Raw genomic sequence first — 25,582 nt, 5'->3', positions numbered from 1 at the left:
CTATGTTATTCCAAAAAATATATTATATTTTTTTATAAAATAGAAAATTTAATTTTAAGTAAAAAGTTAAATTAAAATTAATTTTACAATGAAAAAAAATGATAATCCATGAATTTGTGCTGGCCCCAAGGTCTAAAGAGGTTTGAATTGGGCTTGATTATTTGGGTTTTTCTTCAGTTCATGTTTATTTTGGCCCAACCAAATTTAACCTGACCCTATCATAGCCGGCCCATTCAAATTATCAGCTCTACCCCATGACAAGATACCAACTATTTAATTTAATTGAATGATTATAAAAGGATTGTTTGAAATTTTTGGTAAAAAAATATTTTAATAATTTTCAAATATTAATAAAATTTAATGATTATAATTAAGATTCATCAAGCGAGCAGTTTGAAGTCACCAAATTCAAATCTAATTAATGCAGGCTTGTCATATTTTCAATAAATCGTTAGAAGCATTGGCACGGTATTTCTTACCGCGTGCAAGCAGTTGGCCAAGTGATAAGCATGTTTAACAGAAAATAAACCATTCCTCACATGAGCGCAGCAAGGAATTATTTTTATTTTTATATGATTCGTATGATTTTCTAACCAAAACTATATTTTTCACGGAATTATAAAAATTTATATATTTATAAAATTTTGATCAAAACATTTGAAAACAAATGTATGGATTTGAATTTTTGTAAGTTTTTAAATCCTCTAACTTAGTGAGTGTCTCATATAATTCTATAAAGATCATGGATTCAGTTGAATAGTTGCTGAAAATGTTAGCAGAAGATAAAAGCGATAACATTAAATCACAACTCTATCTTTTTGCTGTGTTTCATACCTTATTTCAACAATTATAAAATGGCCATTTGATTCATTATTCATTTATTTTAAGTCAAGCATGAATTTTTAAGTGTTGATAAAATTCTATAATTATGTCGTAGACACTTATTGCAAGGGAGTGACTTTTTTTAGGTAAAAAAAAAAAAATACTGTGAGTACAATATTGTGCAAGCTTACAAATAAATTGTGCAATTTTTTTTTTTAGTACAAGATCACATATAAATTATGCAAAGAGAATACAAATCATGTTATGTGAGAGTAGGGCTGCATAAAGGACTGACCTAATAGGATTTCAGCCTAACATGAACTTTGGTCATTTTTATGAAAAAGACTGAGTTAGGCAACTCTTAGTCTAGTTTGGTTTGATCCTGGTATCACCTAAAGCAGAACAAGACCGGATTGGTCTAGTAAAATTAGGAGATTGGTCCCAGTCTTGTTTAATATCTCACTTTATTTTTTTTATTTTTATTCTATGAGAGGCAACAATTTATTTCAATATAATAAACTCAATTAATATAATAAAATTACTTATACTATATAAAATTTATCAAACCAATACAATAATAAATCCACAATAATATCCAACAATAATAAAAAGTATTTCAATTACAATACAAATGATTCAAATTAAACAACCTTTAACATATCTAAAGTTCATTACACTAAATTAACAATAAATTTCAACAATAAAAGGAGAAGATTTAGGTTGGTCAATGTTGGAATTTTGTTTAATGTTAATGACTTCACAAGTATAAAACACAAAAAATGCTAATTATTATTATAAATTAACTTATTATAATAATAATAATTAATAAATTAATTATAATTATATTAATAAATTTATAGGACCAGATCAAATTAAATGGTTCAGATTCTCGATCTGTTCTCTAGTCCAACTCGAAGAAAAAGTTTGGTCTTTTTAGTCCTAAAAGGTTAGTTTTTATCCAGATTAGATTGAATTGAGTTGTCTCAGGTTGGACAAGACTAAACCGAACTAAAAGACTTTTACACAGTCCTGTGTTAGATTACAAAATATTTATATACCCTAAGGATGGAATATGAAAAGTCTTAATAGCTAAAATATCATTAAAGGCTTGATGCGCTAACCAATCGTTGCATTTAACTGGTTCCTCTAGACACATTATCAAAAGTGATCGCCCAATCCCTCATAATGAATTTCCTTATTTTTTTGATAACCCTATCAAGAGGACACTTCTAATAGTGCAATTAACAATTCAAAATAAAGGGGAAGCTTGGGCTCGATTGAAAGGAGAGCAATATATCTCTTAAACCTTAGTGGCTATCACTTCTCACCACCGCCATCATCTCGATATCATCTTCTTTTTTTGTCTCTATCTGTGGTAACACCCTCACCAACATTCAATTAAGATTGCTCTGGGTAGTTTCTTAGAGAGCATTTGTCTCTCTCTTCTCTGATCCTAAATCTCTACCCTTAGTTATTATGTATGCTTTGTATTTCCAGTGTCATCAACATAGTGAACTGATCTTAGTCACCATTATTTCCATTAATTGTTAAGAATCAATAGGGCTTTGATTCCCTTTTTGCTCTAGGGAAATGAAAGCTTTAATTGGCGAGTTCTTAATACCTCTAGAGGAGTCTGATGTTTGGCTTTTCTCTATGCATCATGCCATAGATTTTATAACATCTTAAGTTTCTGAATTTGTAATTATTAATATTTTCAAGGATAATTTGGTCAATTTAGATAAATTACTGATTAATGAGGTTTATAAAAAACTAATATAGCTTTTGGATCATTGGACAGCCTTAAAAGAGAGTTAGGTCGATGTTTGAGTGGGCTATGGCACAGAAGGAAGTTTAAAATTTTGTGAGACTTTCTATGCTATGCACCATGCCGGGCGTGTCAATGCACCACGACGCACGTGTAAAATTAACACTTATCGGTTCATGAAAATAGACTGAAAATAGAAAAGAGAAAGAAGGAAAAATAAAAGAGCGATAGAGAGGAGCTCCTGGTCTATTAGGGCACGATCCCTAGGCTACTTTGAAAGCATTTGGAGTTTGAATCACTATTGGGTAACTTTTACATTCCCTTTTCTCCCTCATTATGTGAAAATCTAGACATTTAGAGTAATGAGGGCTTTGATTTTAGTTCTCTTAGGTTTAGACCGAACCTATTAGATTATTTAAGGTCTTGAGTAGTTAAATTAAGCTTTTAATCCTAAATTTATGAGTTTTAGGATGATTAAAAACTTTTATTAAGGGTTTAGACGAACCCTAAGCATAATTTAGAGGTTTTGAGATAATGTTGGGAATTGGTTAGTAATTTTGGTATGTCGGGATGTTTAATAATGGTTAGAGTATTTGAGAATGGTTGGTGATGTTAGAATTTGGGTGTAATAGACACTTAAAACCTAGTGAATTTGGGATTTATTCAGAATAATAATTGATGATTATCACTTGATTGTATAAATTAAGCATTGCTTAAGTTATATCGTGCATATAGAATGCGTGAAGCTAACGTTGAGCCACGGTAATCCTTTTGTGTGATAAAAAGTTAAGGTAACCATAAAATTTATTATGTTTATTAACTATTATAACTATGTAGAAGTAAATACAAATTGATGAACTTGTTGTTTAAGAATTTTGTGCATGATTTGATATTGAAAAATAATTTTTAACATGAATATTAGTTTGTGAAATGGATATGTGTGTGTGTGTGTATATATGATATGAAAGTAAATATGGTGGAAATTTGGATAAGTAGTGATAAGTGTGAAAATGCATGCTCATAGGAGGTAGGAGTTCACTTGAGATATGTGAGGATATGTGTATGTGGAGATATATGAGTGAAAAATCTATATGATCGAGCTGGTATCATGGGACATTCGGTGCAGCATTATATGGGACTGTTACCATGAGATATTTGAACAGTTTTGCAACTCCCTAGTACCTGTTAGGGTAAGATTAGGAGTCAACGATAACTTAACCACAAGTGTGTAAAGAGGAAAACATTATAATTCGTAGATGGGTTAGATTATCTTTGGTCGGGTGTTTCTACCACCGAAAGTGTGCTCAGGTCAACACGTGGTTGATCCAGGAGAGCCTATGTTTCATGTTGGAGAGCATTAGAGGTTCGGTGATTAGATGATCATGCTAGTGTGAAATTGTGTGGAATTATTGTGGAAATATGCACTTGTCTCATAAATCTGATATACTCAATAATTACCTTTGTTTTGATACTTTATTATGGTTATTTGTGGTAATAAGCATTTGATGAACTATATTAGTTACTGAGATGTTTATCTCACCCTGTGGTTATATTTTACAGGTGAGGGCTCTGGTAGGGGCAAAAAGAAGGAAGAGGCAATTGAAGAGTGAAGAGAGTTGTAGGTTTGTAATGAATATTGCCATTATATAATGTTAACTTAGGAACATGACATTATTTTAGGATATCACTTGTATGAATTTATGATAAGTGTGTGTATCTTGGTCCAAGAATAATGTTGCGGATTAAATGTGTGTGCTTAGCCAAGTTACAATTACAAACAAAGAATTTGGAGTGATTTGTGTGCCAAAATGACTAATTAACATGTGTGTTAAAATTTAATCCACCCATTGATATTATTGTCAAATGAGGGTTTGGTAGTCATTTTGAGTGTGATTATTTACTTATGTGATATGAATAAATTATCATATTGTGTGTGGTCCATTTGAGGTGGTCAAAGTGTCTCTAGGGCTAATGACATTTAGTAGTGTGAGTTGGACACTTTTGTGTATGTTTTGAGTTGAAAACGAACCCTTTTGGGTTCAGGTGTGCATCTTTAAAAATGAATGATTGTTTGAGTGTGTGACTGATGCCATTAGTTAGAGAGCTTGAAGAACTTCATGTGGATACTCGAACTACCCAAATCAAACGTCGGATGGCAAAATGGGGCGCTCTGAAAGTTTGAAGGGCTATCATGACAACAATCTGCTGTCATGACAGTAGGTGCGCATTGTGGTGCATGGTAGTTGTGCCACGATGCAAGTGCCTTTTGAGGAACTTGTCCCTTTTTGCCATCCACTACGGCAGGCACAGCGACAGACAAGCTAGATAATCGCAAAATGGCTTGTTTCAACTTGTTTTGAAGTGATTTGATTTTTATACTTTTGTATTTGTTTTTAATTGATTTTTAACTATGGTTAGAACTCAAATAATAATATTTAAAAAGAATTTTTTTAGGATCCTATTGTTTTAAACTAATTATCTTTTAAACCCTTGGGTTGTGGTAATTTCTAATTAGGATTTTGTCTAATCCTAGTTGTTACAATGATGTGTAGGAGTGTTGTTTTGATAATGTTTAAGTGGACATTATAGATTTCAGTTTGGTTTCTTTGGTCTTGGTTCTATTATGGATTTGATTTATCTTTCTTGACTATGCATCATCAGAGAAGAGCTTTTGTACTGGAGTTGTGGTTATTCAAATCTCATAAAAATTCTATTCATAATTCGTTTTGCCAAAATCATTATTGTTTTATAAAGGTAGTTGATTCCAGAAGGCTACATGCTTCAAAGTTCCAATTTTTACTTCAAAGTTCCAATTGTCGCTGGTCCAACAATTCCAACAATACTTTGTCTTATTTTTTCAGAAAGAGGAAGATTTGAGGTATGTTCTACTTAATGGTCCATGGTTACTTCAAGGTTCATCTTTTATCTATTTCCTTAGGAGCCTGATGTGTCTCTATTGAAGATTTTTGTCTTTAATCTTCTAATATGGATGCAAATTCATGGTATTCCTACAGAATATTACTGTTACAAGGCTGTTGTTTCATTAGGTAAAATTTAGGTTTCTTTTTACAATATGACCATAACAGTAGACATTTGGCTAGTGGTTTAAGATTGCGGGTTCTTTTCTCAAAATATTGTCCAGTGCTCTTTTCAAGTAGAATTAAATTGCCTAATAGTGAATATAGAGACATCAAGATTGTTTTGGAACGTATCGACCATATTTGTTATAGATGTCTTTGTATAGGACATGTTGCTCATGTTTACCAAGGTTTGCATTCTACAAAGCATTGTAAAGTTGGATCTTACCTTACCCCACAACCGCTCTCTCAAGGTTTTCATAGATCTGAATGTTCAGTGGGCATTCAATATAACTCTTTGTATGGTTACCATTGCTTATGAAAGAAGATATATGGGGTGTCTTTTGAATATAATTCTTGTCAATCTCATAAGTCGGACTATAATTTTCAATATAACATGCTTAAACAAGAGGTGGACATCTAATGTGATATTCAAGAAGTGAACAATGATGTCAAGAATCAAATTCCATCCACGAATCTTTCTTGTAAGAAGAGGAAGCGGCCACCCTCATGTAATGCTATTTTTAGAAGGATTAAGTGGACTAAGATATAGGTCTATGATTTTTCTATCAACACAGGAAGTAGTCAAAGTATGATGGAGGATGTTTGCAAGTCATCTAAATCTCTTAATCCTTAAAGGATCGTGGACTTGAAGTGCAATATTTTCACTCTAATCATTGTTAGAACTTAGTGCTTTTTGGAGGAGGCATTAGCGAATAATTTTTTAGTTTTGGGTTCTTGCAAAGCTTCAACCAAAAAGCTCCACCATCTTACATATTGCGCCTATAAGTTTTCTTACTTAAAGGTCCAAAAAGTAGAGCTGTATCTATGGGTTCTTGTGGCTAGAATAGACTTCAAGCATTTATGGAACTTTCTTTTCACATGCCTCTTACCTTGTTTATTATGGCTTTGGGTTTTATATTATGCTCATCAAACTACCATTCCATAGTTAAGGGAAGCATTGCTGTTTATTTGGTGGAAGATGTTGCTCTTCCAAGCAACGTTACAACCCTCTGAGGATACAGTTCAATGTTGCTCCCTTCTCAATACCTATGGAAGCATTAATGTCCTTGATGACACATCTTCTCGCTGCTTAAGGTTGTAGGTGACTGTAGAGAATCCTTATAAGGCAAGCTTATTCAGGTTTTATTGGCAACTTCTATGTGATGATATTGATTGTATCTTTAATGTTATGTCCTAATGTTTGTGTGTCTTGATTTGTCTATTGTATTTCCTTTATGGGAACTTCAGATATCCTAGGTTCTTATGTGTTAATCATTTTATTTTAATACAAGTTTGATTGTTCTTAAAAAAAAAAATTAAGAGAATGGTTCTCAAAAAACGTATGTTAAGTGAGTGTGAAAGCTTTTAAAGAGCCAAAATAAACATTAATTTTGGTGAATTTGTTATTCTAATAATTATTTAGACATTAAAAAACGCTTACAAACTCAATAATATATTAGGGTGATAGTCAATATATTTTGTAAATCGATTTATTTAATCAATATATTTTGTGAATCTTTTTATTTAAGTTTCTCTATCATCTCTAATGAGTGTATCATACACAACAATACCATTGTTGTCGTTGGCATTTATCAACCTTAGTGAGCGGATTTGAAACACTAGTAGAATTCAAAATTTCAAATCCTAAAAATATGAGTTAATGCCAATGATTGGGAATTTGGAAGCAAAGTCAGCTACCGGAATAACGAATGAAGGAGGGTGAAAAGCGTAATTAGAAAAAGGTGGGAGGCGCGTCAAGAATTCAAATTCCCGCTTATTCAAAAATTCTGGCATTAAAACAAACGAATGACGATGCCTCCCCACTACCAGACCCAAAGCCACGTATATATATCAGACCCAAGCCCTCGCTAATCGCAAATTTCAAAATTCCGACCCCGCCATTTTTCTCCCATAGACCCCAAACTTTTCCTCCCTATTTCATAACGGTCCTCTCTCTCCCCCCTTCCCCACCATCTCTCTTCCCTCCAATTCTAACTCACGGATCGCTCCATCAGATCTAATCCATGGCCTCTTCTTCCGCGCTTCGAGATCCTTCCAGACACTACACTTATAATCGCAAGCAAAAGTCTCTTGGCCTCTTGTGCACCAAGTACTTTCCCTTTCCTTCTGCTTTGATTTTGCATCGTCGACTATCTTCCCCCTCGGCATCGTTTATTTTAAATTTGGTGTACACCGTGCAGTTTCTTGAGCTTGTATAATCGAGATGGCGTTCACTTGATCGGCCTTGACGATGCGGCTGCGAGATTAGGTATTTATGCACCTGATTATGCTCCAGGAGCTTCGTAAACTGTCAATTTTGGTTTTGAACAACATGCCCTTTGATACTCTTCAAAACACACACACACACATGTATGTTTAAATTCAGTAGTTAAATTTATTTTTTTTTTCTAGAAATTTGCAAGTCCTTGCATATTGATCTTTTCTTTTAAACTTTGAGGAACCAACCAAAATGTGATGTTACGAATTTGAAGTACTATTTTATTTAAACGACTAAAAGTAAGAATTTGGGTAATGGTATTTTTTTAAAAGGAAAATAGTGTATTATCTTAAATTGCGTTGCCTTTGGGATAGATCTAATTGTTGCCTTTTAATTTTGGTGAAATTTCAGGGGTCGAGAGGCGGCGGATCTATGATATAGTTAATGTACTGGAGAGTGTCGGGGTGAGATGTCTGAATTCTTTTAAATGCCCCTTCCCTTTTTCTCTCAGTTTCTGCCTTCTCATTCATGTGTCCTGCACTGATTGTTGATTCATAGGTTCTTGCAAGAAAAGCTAAGAATCAATATACTTGGAAAGGATTTGGGGCAATTCCGGGGGCCTTACAGGAGCTCAAAGTAAGTTTGGTTTTAAACTTGCAACTTGCAATTCTGTTTAGGATTGGATTTTCCTAGAACTTGTCATGTGTTGAGGCCTTTGCATTGCATAAAATTGATGGTTCAAGGATTGGTAATGATTTTCAATTTCTAATTGTGACATAGGAAGAAGGTATGAGGGAGAATTGCGATGCTTTTGATGGCAGTCAAGATAATGCAAAAGTAAGTAGAGTTGGAATTTCGGAAATTGCTTCATTTATTTTTTCGCTCTGAAGGTAAGAATTTGGTTGGAAGGTTCACACTAGTCTGATATGAGTTGTTTGACTTCAATAAATCGTGATCAGGTATCTGATGATGAGGATGACGAAGAAACGTTGTCCAATCCCAGTACTGGAAGTCAGAATGACAAGCCTTGTCCCAATTCTACTCTCCTCAAATCTATGAAGAATGGTATTAATTCTTTTCCGCTGATTAAAATTCAGTTGAAATTGATTGGTTACAATTCAAATATGGTCAAGACTCAAGGTGTTACAGTGCATTTCTTTTGTGTAGAATAGTAATATAATACCATGAATTTGAGGCAGGAAGGTGGCTCTCTATCAATTTGTTCATATTTTGGCCGAATTGCCATTTATTACTCTGTAGGAACTAGGAAGCGGTGAGCTCTGCTGTTGCATTTGGGGGAAGTAATAGGTGCTCTTGCGTCTTGTCTACAAAACAGCTTTGATGAATATTTGTGTAGTTCTTTTTGGCCATCGTGTTTTGTAGCTTTGAAGCGTGAAACATTTGATTTTTTTTTTTTTTACATCTTGCAAATGGCACTGTACGATTTCTGAAGATTGACAATGCTTCAATTATGCTTTGCAGATAATCGAAGGGAAAAATCTCTTGCACTTCTCACTCAGAATTTTGTCAAGCTCTTTCTCTGCCACAATGTAAGGGTTGCCGTCAATTTCTTAAAAATTAAGTGGCCCACTATTTTTATTAGTTAATTAGATTATGTTGCGTTGAAATTTTCCAACAATCACTCTACAGATGGAGTTGATTTCCCTCGATGAAGCTGCCAGATTGTTGCTCGGGGATGCCCATAATACGTCAATAATGAGGAGTAATACTTCACTGCAGTTATTCGTAATCCATTGTAATAAAAAAAAAAAAAACGCTGAACATTTTCACTTATACCTTTGACCTTTTGACCTTTCAGCGAAAGTAAGACGTCTATATGATATTGCAAATGTGCTGTCCTCCATGAACCTTATTGAGAAGGTGATATTCCATTCTTTCTTTCTAATTTTGTTTTGTTATAGAACTAAATGGGCAGTGGCAAGGTATATGCTTTTTTGCGTTAACTGCTGCTGAAATTAAAGTTGTGCAATTATTTCTATTTGTAAGTTTTTGACGAATGTATAATGGTGGCAGACTCATACATCAGACACTAGAAAACCTGCTTTTAGATGGCTGGGCTTGGAGGGGAAAACAGAGAATGAGTCTATTCATAATTCAAATCCCGATGAATCCAGGAAAAGGATGTTTGGTAATGATATCACAAACATCAGTTTTAAGAGGAATAAAGTGGATTTATTCTCTAATGGGGACCTATGCCAGAATGCTAAGATATCAAATAAAATGGATGGTGATAACTGGCTCGGTCAGGCAGATAAAAGCCATCAAAATCAGGACTCAAAGCAGAGTTCAAGAAGCTATCAGTTTGGACCTTTCGCTCCTGTCTACGTCCCCAAAGTGAGCGCCTCTGATAATAATAATGCGAAGCGGGTCCATGATTGGGATAGTCTTGCAACTGCCTATCGTCCCCAGTATCAAAACCAAGGTATTATTTTATTTTTCTGTCGAATCTGAAATTTGGTGGGAAATTGCTTAGTCATCCATCTGTCCAATGGCTACGTGAGTTCTTGTTTCATTTGGAAAACTTGGGATAGTTTAAACATCACGTGGTTGCTTGGTGGTGGTTCTTATTCGATGGCCAGTTGACAACTCCTGGATAATGAAGCTTGATTTTTCAGTTGAGTGTTGTCATTTGACATCAAATGGACTTGATACTGACATATTTCTGAATATTCAACTGAATTGTGTCTGGTATCCTTATCGTGCAGCTTTGAGAGAACTCTTCAGCCATTACATGGAAGCGTGGAAATCATGGTACTCTGAAGTCGCTGGGAAGAGGCCAATCCACATTTTGTAATTTCTGTTCGGTGTAGTCAAATAATGCGGTACAGCTTTGTCAGGAGAATGATAATGTTGGAAATGCATGCTCTCCGTGCGCCAGCATAGAGTTGCCATCGACGAATTTTTAAACAAGATCTTTTTACGAAATTGAAGTTCGTTTAAGATCAGTAAAGCGCTAAAGCCAGTTCTTGTGAATTTTTTCTTTTTCTTTGGGTGATCTTATTCTATGTAGTGGCATGTTTTATGTTAATTGATTAGTGATTTAGGTAGTTTGAGCCAAAGCATTTTCCTCTAATTTGAATCGTTGAGAAGCAATTATGAACTAAACACTACCCGTACTACTGTCTAAATGGAGATGGATTTACGACCAAAGAACTTTTAGCAAATTTAAAGAACTAAAGTTTTTTCCCTTGGAATAAAAACAATGACAAATTGGAGAATTTTTGCAATGTTATTTCATCGATAAAATGTTGGACAAGTTAATTAAAGTTGGCATGAATGTGAATATTATATTATTTAAGCAAGTGGTTGATAGTTTGAATTTTAGTTCTTGTACATGTAACAATTTGGTTGGGAGATATTTATCTATTACTCTTTGTATCTTGAGAGAGAGATTATTTATTGTTAACAGATTTCTTCCTCATCCTTACCCCCGAAAATGTTGGCTGACAGCATGCAGATTATGTTTGGTAAAGAATTACACTGCATTGTAAGTTGGTTGGCCTTTCAAAACTAGAGATGATTGTGGCTTTAACCTTTCAATACAAATTTACAGACAGCAAATGCCATCTAAACACCTAATCAACATAACTTAAAAATATGTAGTTACTTATTTATCCGTAGCTAGAAATTAGAATGCATTACAATTTGAATGAGACGATAAAGTCACGCGTCATAATTTATTATCATGATAGTGTCCAGAAGTCACTAACGGGTAACCTTTTGCTCCTTTCACGGTGATGGAGATTAATTAGCTGAATACTTCTCTCTAGAGGAGGATCATTATTATTATTACCTTTTCTTGGTACATAGTAATAAGTTATTCTTTAAATGTAAGCTAGTTTTAACATGAATCTTTGACAATCTTAAGATTAGTTTGATATCAAGGGTAAGTTTCAAGAATATATTTAGCATTTAGTGCAAGACATGAATACAAATAAAAAAGGCTTAAAGGACTACAGTATTAATAAATGATTAATTTTCTTTGAAAAGACAATTCTCAAGAATATTTCGTTTTAAAATTTTAAACGGCAGAGATGCTACATTTTTTTAACAGTAGAACACTTGAAGTAGTGTCTATGTTCAATTGCTTATCAATCAATCATAAAATATTGAAAACTATATTGATTATTGATAGTAATTTAAGGATTAGTTGACCAACTCTGATTGAACCAAAATTAATACAGTCGTGATTAAAATAACATAATTTAATTAAAATATATAAAAATATTCATATAAACCCCAGAAAAATAATATTAAAATCAAAATACATTAATCCACAAGTTAATGGAACATTCATGTATAGACCACACATAATTCAACAAAAAGTTACCAAAGCACAAATTAGATAGACTGTTATTTTATTTTTTCAAAAAAAACTTAAAATGAGGTCATTTAAGGCTCAGCAAGGAAAGAAAGAAATATAAATTCAAACCTAATTGACCCATCCAAAACTCTTGACCAAACCAATAAGGGACTGGTTCACTGATCTAACCGGCCAACCTAGGTTGGATTCTAATATCACGGTCAATAGCTTGATCAATGGAGGTCAATTTACAAACGCAACACTCTTGTAGGAGGACCTATAAGAGTATCTCATCTTGAACCCCAACATTTAGCGTCTTGTGAGGAAGGACGATGCTATTAACAACCACAACCTCGTCTTCTACAGTAACAGATTCACCTGGATTCAGCATGCAAACAAGATTGCCACAAAGTAGAATAAATAAATGCTTTAGTTTTGGTCCAACGATCCCATTGGTCATCAAAAAATTGCTTTAATTTTGATCCTTTATATCCCAAAGAGAAAGAATACCCAAAGGCTCAAGAATGTTACCAAGTATTGTGACCCCAAGTTTTGCATTGTAATCTCCGCTAGCCTGAATTTTAGATGATTTAATTTGTCAAAAGAATTGCGAAGCGTTGAAAATAAAGTAACATACAGAAAAGAAAAGGAAAGGGGCAAAAGCCGAAACCGCAACAGTCCAAATTCTCATGCACTGCATTGGGGTAGGGAGAATGACGTGGGCAATGGTGTCAAATGGGACCCAACTGTGTCACTATTTTTCTCACATAAAAACCTTTTAAACATGAAAAGTGGACAACATTATGGTATATTGGCAATGCCTACGTGGAGAAATACACTGTAGGTGAAGATCCACAAGCATGTATATAAAGCTAAGACTGTCCACACAGGAGATGAAAACCAAATTCTTAATGCATGGCAATGAGTGTCAGTTAAATTTTGATTTGAAGAACAGCTTGGATTGATTAATTCATCTAATCTAAATAGAAAAGCTTGTTTCGCTGACAAGCCCCCCCCCCCTTTTTTTTGCCTTTTTGAAGTGCTGACAAGCCAAAACTGTTTTTAATAACGGTAGTGCTGAGGGCTCCAAGTTTTCTTTAAGAAATAAGATAAAATTTACCAAATATTATCTAGAAGTGATGTTGAATCATGTTTTTGTGTACTTGGAAGTCGGACTACACTTAACTGTATCTCATGATAATGAATGAACTATGTAATCCAAAAAGGTGTCTGTTTGACGAAAGCTTGTCATACAGATGAATTTCCATTTTCCAGAATGCATCACTCTAAGGCTTGGTTTGGATGGAGAGAAAAACAGGGAGGAGGAAAAACTAAAAGGGAAAACTTCCAAAAATGGTAAAAAAACCTTTATTATTTCTGGAAATTTTCTCTGCTAATTTTCCCCTCCTCCCAATTTTACTCACTTTTTCCTCCATCAAGGCCAAGCCTAACTGTGTCTATGCAACCTGCAGCCTTGAGAAGTATTGACGACGATGACAACAACAAAAAACTTTATCTAATTAGGTGGAGTCAACAATATAGATTGCATGACGCATTGTGCTCTATCAACAACCAAACCTTTTGGTACATTGTTAACAAAATATTAACAGCAACGGGGAGGAAAAAATGCAAGTCTTTGATTAACAGAGCATTTAACTTGATAGTTACAATTTTTGAACTTGCCTGGACACGAGCCCATTTTCCAATGGAGGATTTCCACCCAACAATTGCATGAATAACAACCGCATTTTCCTGTCAGAAAAAACATATAATCACAGGAATAGAAAGAATTATGTGTGCATTTCAAACCAATTAAGGTGTACACTTGCCTTAATTTCAACACCATCGAGGATAATACAACTAATAAGCCTTGCACCAGCTCCTATACGAGCATTTGCAGATATTGATACATTCGGGCCAATCTGTTCAAGTATAGTTACTTAGTCAGCTTGGAGATAAACAAGAGTTCATTTCTAGTTATCTGCAGCCACAAAAATGGTTGTCCATAACCATAAATAACCTTTTTCAAGCATAATGTGGGATACAAATACAAGTAAAGTCCTACAAGGAAGAGCTTTTGTGGGTACAGTTTGATTGGAAAAGAATTAACACTTAAATAGTAACTTTCGTCGTTATTCTATTTTTGAATGCCAGCAACAGCAAAAACCAATCTTTTTTTTTTTTTGGGGGGGGGGGTGGTAGTTGTTGGCGGCCAAAATGGTATCTGATTCAAACTAAAAAAGTTGCAAAATATGAATGATGTGCATCAACCAAAAGATTCCTTACCAATGGATGCTCATGCCACACATCAGGCAGCCATTGATATACACTTGTTAATAACACCATGAAAAATTTGGACAATCATGGCTAAAAGCATGGTGGAAATGACATGACCGTGAAAGTCAAATTCCTTCTAGTTAACAATCAGATAATGGGAGGCGAAAATTTACCTTTGCAGATGGATGTACTTTTGCAGAGGGGTGAATATAAACATCACCAATAATGCTGGCACTATTTATACCATCTCCGTTGGCCAATAGGTGGGGGGATGTGTGACGGAATTGGGCAAGATATAAGGAAGAACATTTTAAGGACATTCTGCAAGCATGGGATATAAGAATTCCTCGTGAAAAACAAAATATTAACTAGGCAACGCAACCTCTACTGGTAGGCTTACCCAGGAGTTTTAATTTGTTCCCAGAAGTCCTTGGTTTCATACACATACAACTGTTTCTTCCCTGCAAGTGGTGAGAGGATGTCTTGATCCAATCTTACGAAATCTGATGGAAGATTCCTGGAAAAACGCTTTTGTGAATCAGATACAAGATGAATTATAGAATTATAGTACTATTAATGAGATGCTGTACTGAAAATGAGTTTTTGGAGCCTCAAAATCTTCTTACCAACTCAAAAGAAGGATGATTTTTTTTTTTTTAACACACAGTGTAAGTACTTACCTTGTGTCTGGCTGCAAAGCTTCAAAGCTGGAGACACGTCTCAGATTAGCTGCAAATAAAGTGGCGGATAAACAGAGTTAAAAAAAAAAAAAAACACTAGGACCTCTTCCAGTAATTATCAATAGACTAAGTCGTGAATCAAAGAAGTTAAAAAAAAAAAAAAGACTTTGTCATTACTTCACCAAGTCAAGTCCCAAATATTTTCAACATCATAAATTCTAGTATCAAATCCTCCTGAAATTCAAATCTAAGAACAACGACTAAAAAAGAACGTGGCAAATCGTCCCCTAGGTTATCCCCCTTACCTCTGTCTTTCCGCTGAGTAGAAATACCCTGGATAGCAGTAAAGACATCTGGTGTGAATATATACACACCACAATTTATTCGGTCACTAACCTACATTCAGGTAAGCTATAAGAGTAAGCTAGGGCACAACAGCATGGGAAGGAAAGATTCAAACACCAAGTCAGCAGTTAAAGGATCTGTAAGCATAAATGAACTTACAAATGTTTCAGGTTTCTCTGTATAATGCAAAAGCTCATTGGTGATCGGATCAGCTACCAATTCTCCAAACTCATTGGCAGTCTCAGCTGAAACCTTGAGGGGGATCATACAATGGTTACTAAATATGCTCAGAAAATATAAATCTGTTTGTGCAATTATTGACCAACCTTCACAACTAGGATTGTTCCCATCCCACCATATCTTTTATGAGCATCTGTGAACAAGATAAAACGAGGCCAAAGTTAATTTTTCTGCAATACATTCAAGCATGTCACTTTTAAAGAGAACAACAGAGAATATATATGGTCTATGACCTAAGGAGCATGACTCTGAAATGTCCAAGGAACCAATAATGCTGACATTGATGTAGGACGTGACAGTGAAACGGATGCAGTAACAGAACGTTTTGAAGCGTCCACATTATGTCATATCTAATATGAGTGTATGGAATGTGTTGGACGTGGACTATTTTTCTGTTTTCAAAGTGTTTTTTTTGCCACCTATATTTAAAGTGTCTATGCTTTAGTCTCTAAAGAAAAGGAATTACCTAGCATTTCTGGCAACGGAAAACTGGAACAAACATCACAGTTCAGCAAGAAAATGTGTGACTGCGGAACAAAATGCGAGCAGCACCATCAATATAGTATCTAACCATGAACACATAAAACATCAGGTACAGATAATAACCGGGCTGTCCTCCATAATCAAATCTCTGAAATTATAAAGACCGCCAGCTGAACCATGAGGTTTGTCTTCCTTCAAGTATCTATTATCCAAGTCAATGGTATAAGTTGTTAGTGCGATCTCAATCAAAATACAGCCAAACTAAAGTAAAAAAAGGTTCTGAAAAATTAGAAAAATAACAGTTGATGACTGATGAGATTACCTAACAGGGACTTTAAGCTCGCTTGATATGGAAGATGTGTATAACGCAAAGTCACGTTCCTCATAGAAACCAATAAGGTAAACTTGAGCCAAATTTGGAATCTGTGACAACAATAACAGCAAACCATTTGACAGACTGCACATAGATTATTACAAATGAGGATTCCCTTCTGTTCTCAGCAACATACCCTTTTACAAGCAGAAATTGGATGATGAACCATGGGTTGTCCTGCTAAAGGAAAAAGTGGCTTGGGTATGTTCAATGACAATGGCCGGAATCTGGTGCCTGTATATCCAATTACCCCCACCAAAAACCAGGGATGTCAAGCCACTAACCAAATTTCACATGAGGAAACCATGTATCTAATCTCAAGAAACTAACAAACAATATAACAATACAAAGTTAGGCAACGTAAAGTTTCGATCCAGCTACCGCATTTCCCATTAACAGCAAGTGGTAAAGAGAAATTCAAAGTACCCAGAAAGACATGGGATTTTTTGCCAGGGAGAGGAAAAGAAAGGGAGGGAGAAGAGGCATTCATTGATTCAAGATTCATAACCCGAAAACAATAAACTATGAACTGCTTACTGCTCTACAATCTCAAATAAATTCACACCTTTAGTGGGTCCTCCAACCATGATCACAGCAACGACCCTCTCCTCTGTAATTCCCATCTTCTCTGGCGAAAGCCCAGATCTCCCAAAGCCCCAAACTTTCTGCTACAATGCGAGAGAAGGCTCAGCTTCTTGTAAAGGAGAAAAAGCTCATTATATTTTGGCACTTTCTTCGTTTATCGTCGCGGAACACTAATAATTAGTTAATTACAGCAATTCCTTTCATTGTTACCTGTCGTATATGTCAAAGAGAAAAAAATATCTGCAAGGACAATGTTGTTGCTAATGCTAAGTAAGACCCACAAGAAGAAGCTGGAAATGGATATGCAATCTGGGATAGAATTTACGCGGACCCACTTTTATTGCGATCCTATTGGGAGGGTCAATCGAGAGTGGGAAGGAAAACAAATTAGACAACGACACTTCACAGTTTGGCGGGTTGTGTACGGTAATTGCTAGAGAGTTAAAAATGGAATGGTTTTCTCATGGATCCTGAAATGTGAAGCTTCCATCTACCTTTCCTCTGCGATGCTATTCGGATTCTTCATTTTACTACCTAATTTGTCACATGGTCCCTGACTCCCTGTGGAACATGTTCTTTGAGAACTCGTTCATTTGTGTTGGTCTGATTTTCTTCTCTTTCATCTTATATGAATGAAGTTCATTTCCTATCTTTGGTTTGCTTTTGGCTTCCAATAATTTCCAGTAGAGCAGTCCAAAAAAGAGTTCATGCGATTTCTTGTAAACAAAGAGCTTAAAGTGCAACTGGTATGATTAAATCTTGGTATGATAATTTAAAAGTTGAGTTTAAGAATGCGCTAACATTTCTTCTATCCCCTTCTCTCACAAAAGCTTTTCTCAAAAGGATGCCTTTCCCCGTTGTTTTTTTATTTTTTTTTTTTCTTCTTTAAAGGTAAGCTTCTGGGAAGCACCTTACTTTGGCATTTGCGCATATAATTCTAACAAGTAACAAGACTTTGCACCTAATCACATGATAAAACGACAGACTAATCATGTGTTTGCTCGATGAGCACAGTTACAGCTATTTGCCTTTCTCTACGCTGCAATTATAACAATTATTAAAATCAATTAATGCTATTTTCTTATCCAATTATTCATTATTCATGGATCGAATTGAGTAGGACTGTATTGGTGGCAAAGTGAACTCAAAACTACAGATTAAGCTAATACACTCTTAATTAGTTGAGCTACATGTTTATTGATAATTACCGCCATTTTATAATTTCTATAGTTTACGATAACTAAGGTAGGTCTCGTACATTTATATGGAGCCCGAAAGAAAAGAGCACTGATGCAACTTATTATACCTTTCATAACTTTTATTTTATATTGAATTTTGATTATTACTGGTCATACATTATGAATTGTTATAGAGATTGGTTATTTTTAAAATATTTTTCTCATACAATGGAACTATTAGCAAATCAATCCCACTCATTAAACAAGCCATATAACAAGATTTACTTTACTCAATTGTGTATGAGAATTCGCTATAAAGAAATAGTATATAAAAATTTATTGGCCAACAAAAATAATATATAAGAATTTCTTATCTCATAAATAACTGACATTTATTTGAGAAAAAAGTTTGAATGCAGGCTAAATTAGAAGGAGTAACATAAATAACAACAGTCGCACATTTTTTTTGGCCAACCAGTTGCAAGTTATTTTTGACTCTCAATAATGTATTGCCAATTGTAATAATTTTTAATCTTTTTTTTTTAAATCATAAAACGTTTGACTTGAGTAGCCAAAACCAAAAAGAGAGATAATGGGAATGACATGCTTTTAGGCTACGATTTGGTAGAACTTTTGATAGAGAGGAAATGGAGTCATATCGGATAGAAAGTAGAAATTTTTTATATAATGATAATGATAGTAACTACTAACTAACAATATTTATTTCATTTTATTCATTATTATTTTGACTTCTTGCTCACTATTCACATTTCATATCATTCAAGCTGACAAGCTGTGACTCACCAACTACAAAGTACCTTTTTGCAAGAGAGGGGAAAGAAAAAAAGAGCAATTTGGCATACGAAGCACTAGAGAGAATATGCCTGACCTATAAATTGATAGATACCGTGTAAGTTTATTGCCGTTTGTCTCAAATGAGTGACACTAATGTCCTGAAACTCATCTCTGCTCTGATGCAACCACACAAGGATGAACAGATAATATAAGATGCCATGACCAACTTAAACAACACAACAAAGCAACAACTTGACAACAAACCAGTTCTCCTTACTCATAGTATACTTTCCCAACTTATATTTGAAGGCTCGGATTCGTCCTCACCAAGTTCTGCGTCGGTTTTAAATACAAAAAACCATGACTGTCAGGCGTCAGCTATCACAGCTTTGAAGGAAACTGGTACCACCCCCAAGGTTCATCTGATATGTATTGAGTCACTTGCTTTACACTCAAGTAGTTTTCAAGCCCCCTGAAAATTCCCCAAAAAAAAAAAAATCAACAGTCGTAAGAAAGGGATATTGTTTTTCCTCAGATTTGACAAAATACGTGTATTTGTTTTCTCTTTGCATCCAAGTATGTATCACGGTTTTTTGTCTTGTCAGTTTCTCGGTATGCCTGTTATTTTCATATGACGGAACTCCTGTTACCAACTGAAGATTGTTAAAGCTTTTAGGCATCACAAAACATGTATTGTTGCAATCACTTGTAGAAGATTGTTAATTAGAATTTTCTCCATCATAACAAGATAGTGTTGTTGCAATCACTTGTAGTAATTATAAAAAGCATTCATAGTGACTCTTGCATTTATTATTTAGGAAATAAGGACATACCATTCTCCTAATTCACGACCAAAACCACTACGTTTAATGCCTCCCCATGGGGCTTGAGTAAAGCACGGTTGGGAGCAATTGATCCATACAATTCCCACCTGAAAAGCCTACAGAGAACCAAAATAATAGACTATTTTAGTCCAAAAGCAACCTATTCCAAAATAATAATAATAATAATCCAAAAGCAACCGAATTACTTTGTTGTTTTCATGACAATCTCAGATCAGTCTCACCTTAGTTAAGCGTTCACATCTTTCTAGATCATTTGATATCACAGCAGCAGCTAAGCCATATCTATAAAAGATCAAAATATATATCAACTTTGATGTCGATTTGCAAATAAAGTAAGAGAAAAACCAAGCGTAATGGTAAAAGTAATTTCAGTTGCCAGACTCAGATAAACTCACTGGGTATCATTTGCTAGTTTAATAGCTTCTTCCTCAGTATTAAATGTTTTTACACAGAGAACAGGTCCAAAAACTTCTTCTCTCCAAATTTGCATAGAGGTAGTTACATCAGTAACAACAGTTGGTTCAATAAAAAAACCCTTGTTTAAATGCTGTCAATAATTTGAAAAGCCATTAATCCTATAAACAATAACAGAAAATCAGCAATACAAAATTGGGCAAAAATATACCAGAGGAAATAATATACCCTAGGGCGAGATCCACCAGTCAAAATTGTTGCCCCCTCGCTCTTGGCAGTTGAGATGAACTTCAATATTTTTTCATACTGAACCATATAATTCAAATATTAGATATTGCAAAATCTCAGTTCAGCAAAATAATTTCATAAATAAACGAAAACTTGAGCTATAAGGTCAGGAGGAAAATGAGTAAAATTATTATCATTATATTTTCCTTGATTTATATCTTTTACTTCCTTTTATTTCTTTCCTCATTTGCTTCATGGGATTCCACTGGAAACTATGATCATCCCTATAAATCTGCGTCCCTGCCATTCGAATAAAATTGAAGAATTTGGATTGTTTCTCTTCTAAATTTTCTTAAAAACACTTGGCAGATGGCTTTCTGGGTCTCCAATTTACAAGTTTAAAGTTGGGCCCAAGATAAAAAACTAAAAGATTGAAAGATGTCCGTCAAGTGACTAAATGTAATCGTGCCATTTGCAGTAAGATTTTAGGAAAGAGGACAAGGACAGTGTTATTCGCCCAATTTGAAGATGAGCAGCTAAGCTGGCATTCGCCTACATATGCACATACATATTAAGTTGACCTGCATTTAACTTTTTGGCATCAATTATTAAAGTGGTTGAGCAAAACGTCTATCCAATTTTGTAGGCAAATATATATAAGTTGCAGTCAACAAATCTTGAGATATGAATATCATTAAACATCATATGTTTTCACTCCTTAGTTATGAATCCTTCTGTTACATCAGATGCAATCATTTTAAAAATGAATGCGGAAGGCATATTTTTTTCACATTAAACTTTGTTTATAATACAATAATGCAATGATCTTAGCCAGCGGAAATGAGAAGATACCTGCCCTTTACTAACAACTGGACCTAGCCTGCAACCTTCTTCCAAGGGATCTGATATCTTGATGTTTTTAATCCATTTCACAAGCCTATTCAAAAATTGTTCAGCTATGCTTTCCTGAAACAAGAGACATCACCTCATCAATTTTCAGAAATGAAGCCAAATGGAAAGCCTCCAAAGTTGTTAGAACAAAATTTTTGACGATCTAAATTAATATGATCTTCTCATTATGCAACAAAGCCAAAGGGGAAAAATGTCAGATAAGGAGGCAACAAATACTTGACCTTGACTTTGAAATTGCACATGAATGGTTAGGGAATGGAGCATTGCAAACTTAGTCTCTATTAAACTCACATGTATAATAAGACGGGTAGTGGCAGCGCAAATCTGACCATTTGTCCAGAAACAGCCAAACATGGTCCATTCAACAGCTGCTTAAGACATGGACAACAGATCAACCAATGCTGAATTGTGCATGGGTATCTTTTTAAATCAAGAAATCTACTTTAGATATAAAAAATTTACACATCTACAGGCTTAAGAGGAAATGTGGCTAAAAATGCAAGGAGACATAGGCAGTGCATAAATAATTAGGTACGATTGAGAAGGTGCAGACCTTTATCAAGGTCAACATCCTCAAAAACAGCAATTGGGCTTTTCCCACCAAGCTCTAGTGAAACAGGCTGCCAAGAAACAAATGTGAGATATTTCAATAAAACAGAATATGTAAGCAAAAAACGAAGCCTGTTTGGGTTCTGTTTTGTCCTTTAGCTATCAAAGAAGATAAACAGTGTGATTTGTGAACCTTACATAGTTTGCTGACTATACTGCTTTAAAGTACCTTGATCAGTTGAGCTGCAGCTGTCATAATCTTGCTCCCAGTCATGGAGCTTCCAGTAAAGGCAATCTGTTGAAAATTTAAAATTCAGCAACGATGACATAGTAGCTTTGCAAATTTGGGAAACATAATGGTGAAAAAACGTGAAAGACAGAAACATATATATATATATATATATATATTATATCCCAATAGTAGTTTCAATTCTCCTAAAATCTGAAGATCATAAAACCTTGTCTACATGAGGATGTGATGCCAAAGGGGCACCAGCTTCGGGGCCTAATCCAGTTAGAATATTTAAGACGCCTGGAGGAAGGCCAACATCTCTACATATTTGACCCAGCTCCAAACAGGTCCTGAAATGGCCAACAATTATCGTGGGAGCTAACATAGAAAACGAAAAGTTCGCGTGAGTTAATGAGGACATACAAAGATGCCAATTCAGATGGCTTCAATATTGCAGTACAACCAGCAGCCAAAGCAGGAGCAACTTTCCACACAGCCATCAATAGAGGATAGTTCCTAAAACATAATAGCCTCCAATTAAAAAGCCGTTGCCAACACTTCATCGTCCCTTGATAGTGCAAGAAATCATATTTAACATGTGATTCTTCCCAGGCTTTAATTCAGTATTTGTCTTCTTGTGTTTACTGCTCAATGGGCTCGCAGACATCTAATGCGTAGAATTTTCATAAGAATCACATGGGTTTTTTTTTTTTTGTGGTTAATAGGCTGAGCCGCAGAGCAAAAAAGTTATTTACTCAGTTGTGAGAAAAAAGAAAATGGCACCAGTTTCAGTTTCACTGCAAAGTGATGAAACAAACTTTTGCATCATAAAGGATGCACAACTCCAACCAATCACTAGGGCTGCAAACTGTAATTAAAAAGGAGTTCATGTGAATCTAAAACAAATAAGAAACAGATACCACGGTGTAATCAATGCAACAACTCCAATGGGCTCCCTAAGAACATGACTTTTGAAGGTTTGCATGGGAAGAGATATGGGAGCCTTTTGCTTTGCATCCAATCCTTCAGCAAGGTCAGCATAGTACTCAAAGCAACCAGCAACATCGTCCTAAGTAAAATCAAATGTATACACAAGTAAATTTACATGGCAAAGAATTACTGATTTACCAGCATCAAAAGTTACCATGTCCCACAATGCTTCGTCCAGTGGTTTTCCGCAATCAATTGCTTCAAGTTTTGCCAGTTCAGACTTCCTTTCTATTATCTGCGAGCCAAAGTACAGGATGGGCTCTAAGGCATCTACAATTATGTGAATAAAAATATTAAAAGAAAACAAATATCCCCAACCTTAGCAGCGATAGCTCGCAAATACCGAGCACGAACAGACCCAGGAGCTGTTGCCCAATTTTTACCCTTGTTCCAGACAAGTGCTCTCCGAGCAGCAGCCACTGCAAGCTCCACATCCTCCGCAGTAGCAGCTGGAATATCTCCTGAAGTGCAGTTGAATAATTAAAACTAAGAACTCCTTTGAAATAGAACTCAAAGCTGCGACAGCGATGTGGAAGTAAAAGGTTGGGTAACGTGATTTAGTAAGTCAGAAAACACTAGTGATATTTCCACTCCAGTAATAATCCGGAAAAACAGAGTATATAATAGCCCCCAGTAAATTATTCTTCCAAAATCTGAATATTATCCGCTCGAACAAACAATTAACATAACACCGATAGTCACATCAACATCCGTAAAAATAGCGGTCCAGTCCAATAAAACAGAAAAGCATATATCGTCGAATGAGATAAAGAAAGGGAAAGAACCAATTTTGAGTTCAGTCGAGGGATTGATGATAGGAATTCGTTTCCTGAGGATCGGGTCTTTCCACTCGCCATTTATGAACAGCTGCCGACTGGGAACAGTGATCGTCATCTTTGCTTCGCTCTCTATGTAATGCAAACTCGACTGAGTTCAGTAGCAATGATTGCAAGATCTTCTGGGGGTGATTTGCCTGATTGATTATAAGAAAATGATATGGCAGATGCAAGTTTAGAGAGAAGCGTCCAATGATTTGCCTTGAAGTTAAAAAAATGGATCATGCTCATGGCGCTAACGTTGGCCAGCTTTGTTTCCTTTTGTGCTCAACTTTTTGTTGGACGGTGTGAAGGTAGTTGGTCGAATGAGTGTCCCACAAGGGGCGTAGATAACTCATAATGAAGGAGAGTATTCTTTATTTTTTATTTTTTGTTTTGAAAGCGGGATAGCAAACTCATAGCTTCTACAGGAAGAATACGCACTAGATGTGAAAGGTTGACTTCGTCAAAAGTTCCCAAGATAGCATCGATGTCGGATCTGACTACACATCTCGTCTCTCTGAGATATATCGAGTATTCTGCTTTGTTACTTACCGCAGTTATGTTTCGGCTACCGCAGGTTCCATTTCTTTTGACCACTTTTATTCAGAGAAAGGCAGATCTGATGCATTTTATAGCAAATGTTGGCATACATGTGAGTTTCTTTTTTTCCATTCAAGATTTATTATGTATTTACCTTGAATAAGTTTCAAGGATTTTAATCTGATTAAATGAAGAAGAGTATTCAAAACAAATGAATGAAATAATTTCATTGTGGTTGACATGTTTTCCTTCCTCAGATTTTTTCAACTATTTGAAGCTTTTATTTTGCGGGATGATCTTCTCTTTTCTACTTTTAGCTACTTTCCCTGGTTTGGAAACAATACTCTTGTATTTTAATCATTTTAAAATTTTTTCTGTTATATATATGATCATGATTTTTTTCAAAAGATAAGAGATGATGAAGTAATTTGGAAAATAACAATTAGAAACTCATAAGAATATTTATAATAATTACATATTCTAAATTATTATTAAAATTTTAATAACAAATCATGATCTTTTCTTATAATATATTATTTTTTATTGATTAGTTTGAAATTTACAAACTTCAATAAATTTTTAATTAATACTACTAAGAATTTCAATTATTCATTATTGATTTCCCAAGCATTATTAAAAAAATAATAAGTGATTGGTTTATAATTTAAAATTAATTTTTATAAATTTTTAACAGATATTACAAATGATTTTAAATATATTTAATAAATTTTTCAAAGTATCCATTTATATATGACAACAAACAAACCACAAGTAATTGATTTACGATTTACAATTGACTAGTAAATTTTTAACTAATGTTATAAATAACTTTAAATCTATTTACTTGTTTTTTTAAGTAGTTTATCGATATATTAATAATAAAAAATTA

At 34.6% G+C, this 25,582-nt stretch overlaps 3 protein-coding genes across 4 annotated transcripts; 1 reads left to right on the top strand and 2 right to left on the bottom strand.

The window, feature by feature from the left end:
- Nucleotides 1-7,542: 7,542 nt before the first annotated feature.
- On the top strand, nucleotides 7,543-10,951 carry LOC129309503 (E2F transcription factor-like E2FE). Its single transcript, XM_054951100.1, has 11 exons — nucleotides 7,543-7,777; nucleotides 7,869-7,936; nucleotides 8,297-8,349; nucleotides 8,444-8,521; nucleotides 8,666-8,722; nucleotides 8,845-8,950; nucleotides 9,368-9,435; nucleotides 9,536-9,608; nucleotides 9,705-9,766; nucleotides 9,920-10,328; nucleotides 10,612-10,951. The coding sequence occupies exons 1-11, from the start codon at nucleotides 7,692-7,694 to the stop codon at nucleotides 10,698-10,700; spliced, it is 1,149 nt and encodes a 382-aa protein (XP_054807075.1). The 5' UTR covers nucleotides 7,543-7,691; the 3' UTR covers nucleotides 10,701-10,951.
- A 1,203-nt stretch (nucleotides 10,952-12,154) lies between these two features.
- On the bottom strand, nucleotides 12,155-17,689 carry LOC129308278 (uncharacterized). Of its 2 annotated transcripts, none has more exons than XM_054949350.1 (16): nucleotides 17,403-17,689; nucleotides 17,173-17,272; nucleotides 16,744-16,841; nucleotides 16,557-16,657; nucleotides 16,358-16,436; nucleotides 16,218-16,278; nucleotides 15,838-15,884; nucleotides 15,671-15,763; nucleotides 15,472-15,562; nucleotides 15,167-15,215; nucleotides 14,887-15,003; nucleotides 14,660-14,807; nucleotides 14,039-14,131; nucleotides 13,893-13,961; nucleotides 12,741-12,783; nucleotides 12,155-12,587 (listed from the first exon to the last, which is right to left on the bottom strand). In XM_054949350.1, the coding sequence occupies exons 2-16, from the start codon at nucleotides 17,228-17,230 to the stop codon at nucleotides 12,487-12,489; spliced, it is 1,248 nt and encodes a 415-aa protein (XP_054805325.1). In that variant the 5' UTR covers nucleotides 17,231-17,272; nucleotides 17,403-17,689; the 3' UTR covers nucleotides 12,155-12,486. The 2 variants fall into 2 exon arrangements, with proteins under 2 accessions (XP_054805325.1, XP_054805324.1); XM_054949349.1 differs by having other exon boundaries at nucleotides 17,173-17,301; nucleotides 17,403-17,688.
- A 1,551-nt stretch (nucleotides 17,690-19,240) lies between these two features.
- On the bottom strand, nucleotides 19,241-24,462 carry LOC129308277 (aminoaldehyde dehydrogenase 2, peroxisomal-like). Its single transcript, XM_054949348.1, has 15 exons — nucleotides 24,121-24,462; nucleotides 23,654-23,796; nucleotides 23,490-23,570; nucleotides 23,266-23,414; nucleotides 22,769-22,861; nucleotides 22,572-22,695; nucleotides 22,343-22,408; nucleotides 22,118-22,184; nucleotides 21,856-21,932; nucleotides 21,505-21,618; nucleotides 20,653-20,730; nucleotides 20,406-20,557; nucleotides 20,232-20,292; nucleotides 19,999-20,105; nucleotides 19,241-19,637 (listed from the first exon to the last, which is right to left on the bottom strand). The coding sequence occupies exons 1-15, from the start codon at nucleotides 24,227-24,229 to the stop codon at nucleotides 19,547-19,549; spliced, it is 1,512 nt and encodes a 503-aa protein (XP_054805323.1). The 5' UTR covers nucleotides 24,230-24,462; the 3' UTR covers nucleotides 19,241-19,546.
- Nucleotides 24,463-25,582: the final 1,120 nt, after the last annotated feature.

The sequence above is a fragment of the Prosopis cineraria genome, unplaced genomic scaffold (genome assembly GCF_029017545.1).
Source record: "Prosopis cineraria cultivar Desert tree isolate PC_DT_omini unplaced genomic scaffold, ASM2901754v1 PC4, whole genome shotgun sequence".
NCBI lineage: Eukaryota > Viridiplantae > Streptophyta > Magnoliopsida > Fabales > Fabaceae > Prosopis > Prosopis cineraria.
Note: the sequence above shows the minus strand (reverse complement) of the source record. Positions and strands in the feature narration are given on the sequence as shown.

Coding starts and splice junctions, on each gene's coding strand:
- LOC129309503 (XM_054951100.1), top strand. CDS start 7,692: ATGGCCTCTTCTTCCGCGCTTCGAGATCCTTCCAGACACTACACTTAT. Junction 7,937..8,296: donor CGATGCGGCTGCGAGATTAG/GTATTTATGCAC, acceptor GTGAAATTTCAG/GGGTCGAGAGGCGGCGGATC. Junction 8,951..9,367: donor CCTCAAATCTATGAAGAATG/GTATTAATTCTT, acceptor TATGCTTTGCAG/ATAATCGAAGGGAAAAATCT.
- LOC129308278 (XM_054949350.1), bottom strand. CDS start 17,230: ATGGGAATTACAGAGGAGAGGGTCGTTGCTGTGATCATGGTTGGAGGA. Junction 15,764..15,837: donor GAACAATCCTAGTTGTGAAG/GTTGGTCAATAA, acceptor ATCCCCCTCAAG/GTTTCAGCTGAGACTGCCAA. Junction 12,588..12,740: donor ACTTGGGGTCACAATACTTG/GTAACATTCTTG, acceptor TGCTGAATCCAG/GTGAATCTGTTACTGTAGAA.
- LOC129308277 (XM_054949348.1), bottom strand. CDS start 24,229: ATGACGATCACTGTTCCCAGTCGGCAGCTGTTCATAAATGGCGAGTGG. Junction 23,797..24,120: donor CTCGACTGAACTCAAAATTG/GTTCTTTCCCTT, acceptor ACTGCACTTCAG/GAGATATTCCAGCTGCTACT. Junction 20,106..20,231: donor GATGTGAACGCTTAACTAAG/GTGAGACTGATC, acceptor GGTTCTCTGTAG/GCTTTTCAGGTGGGAATTGT.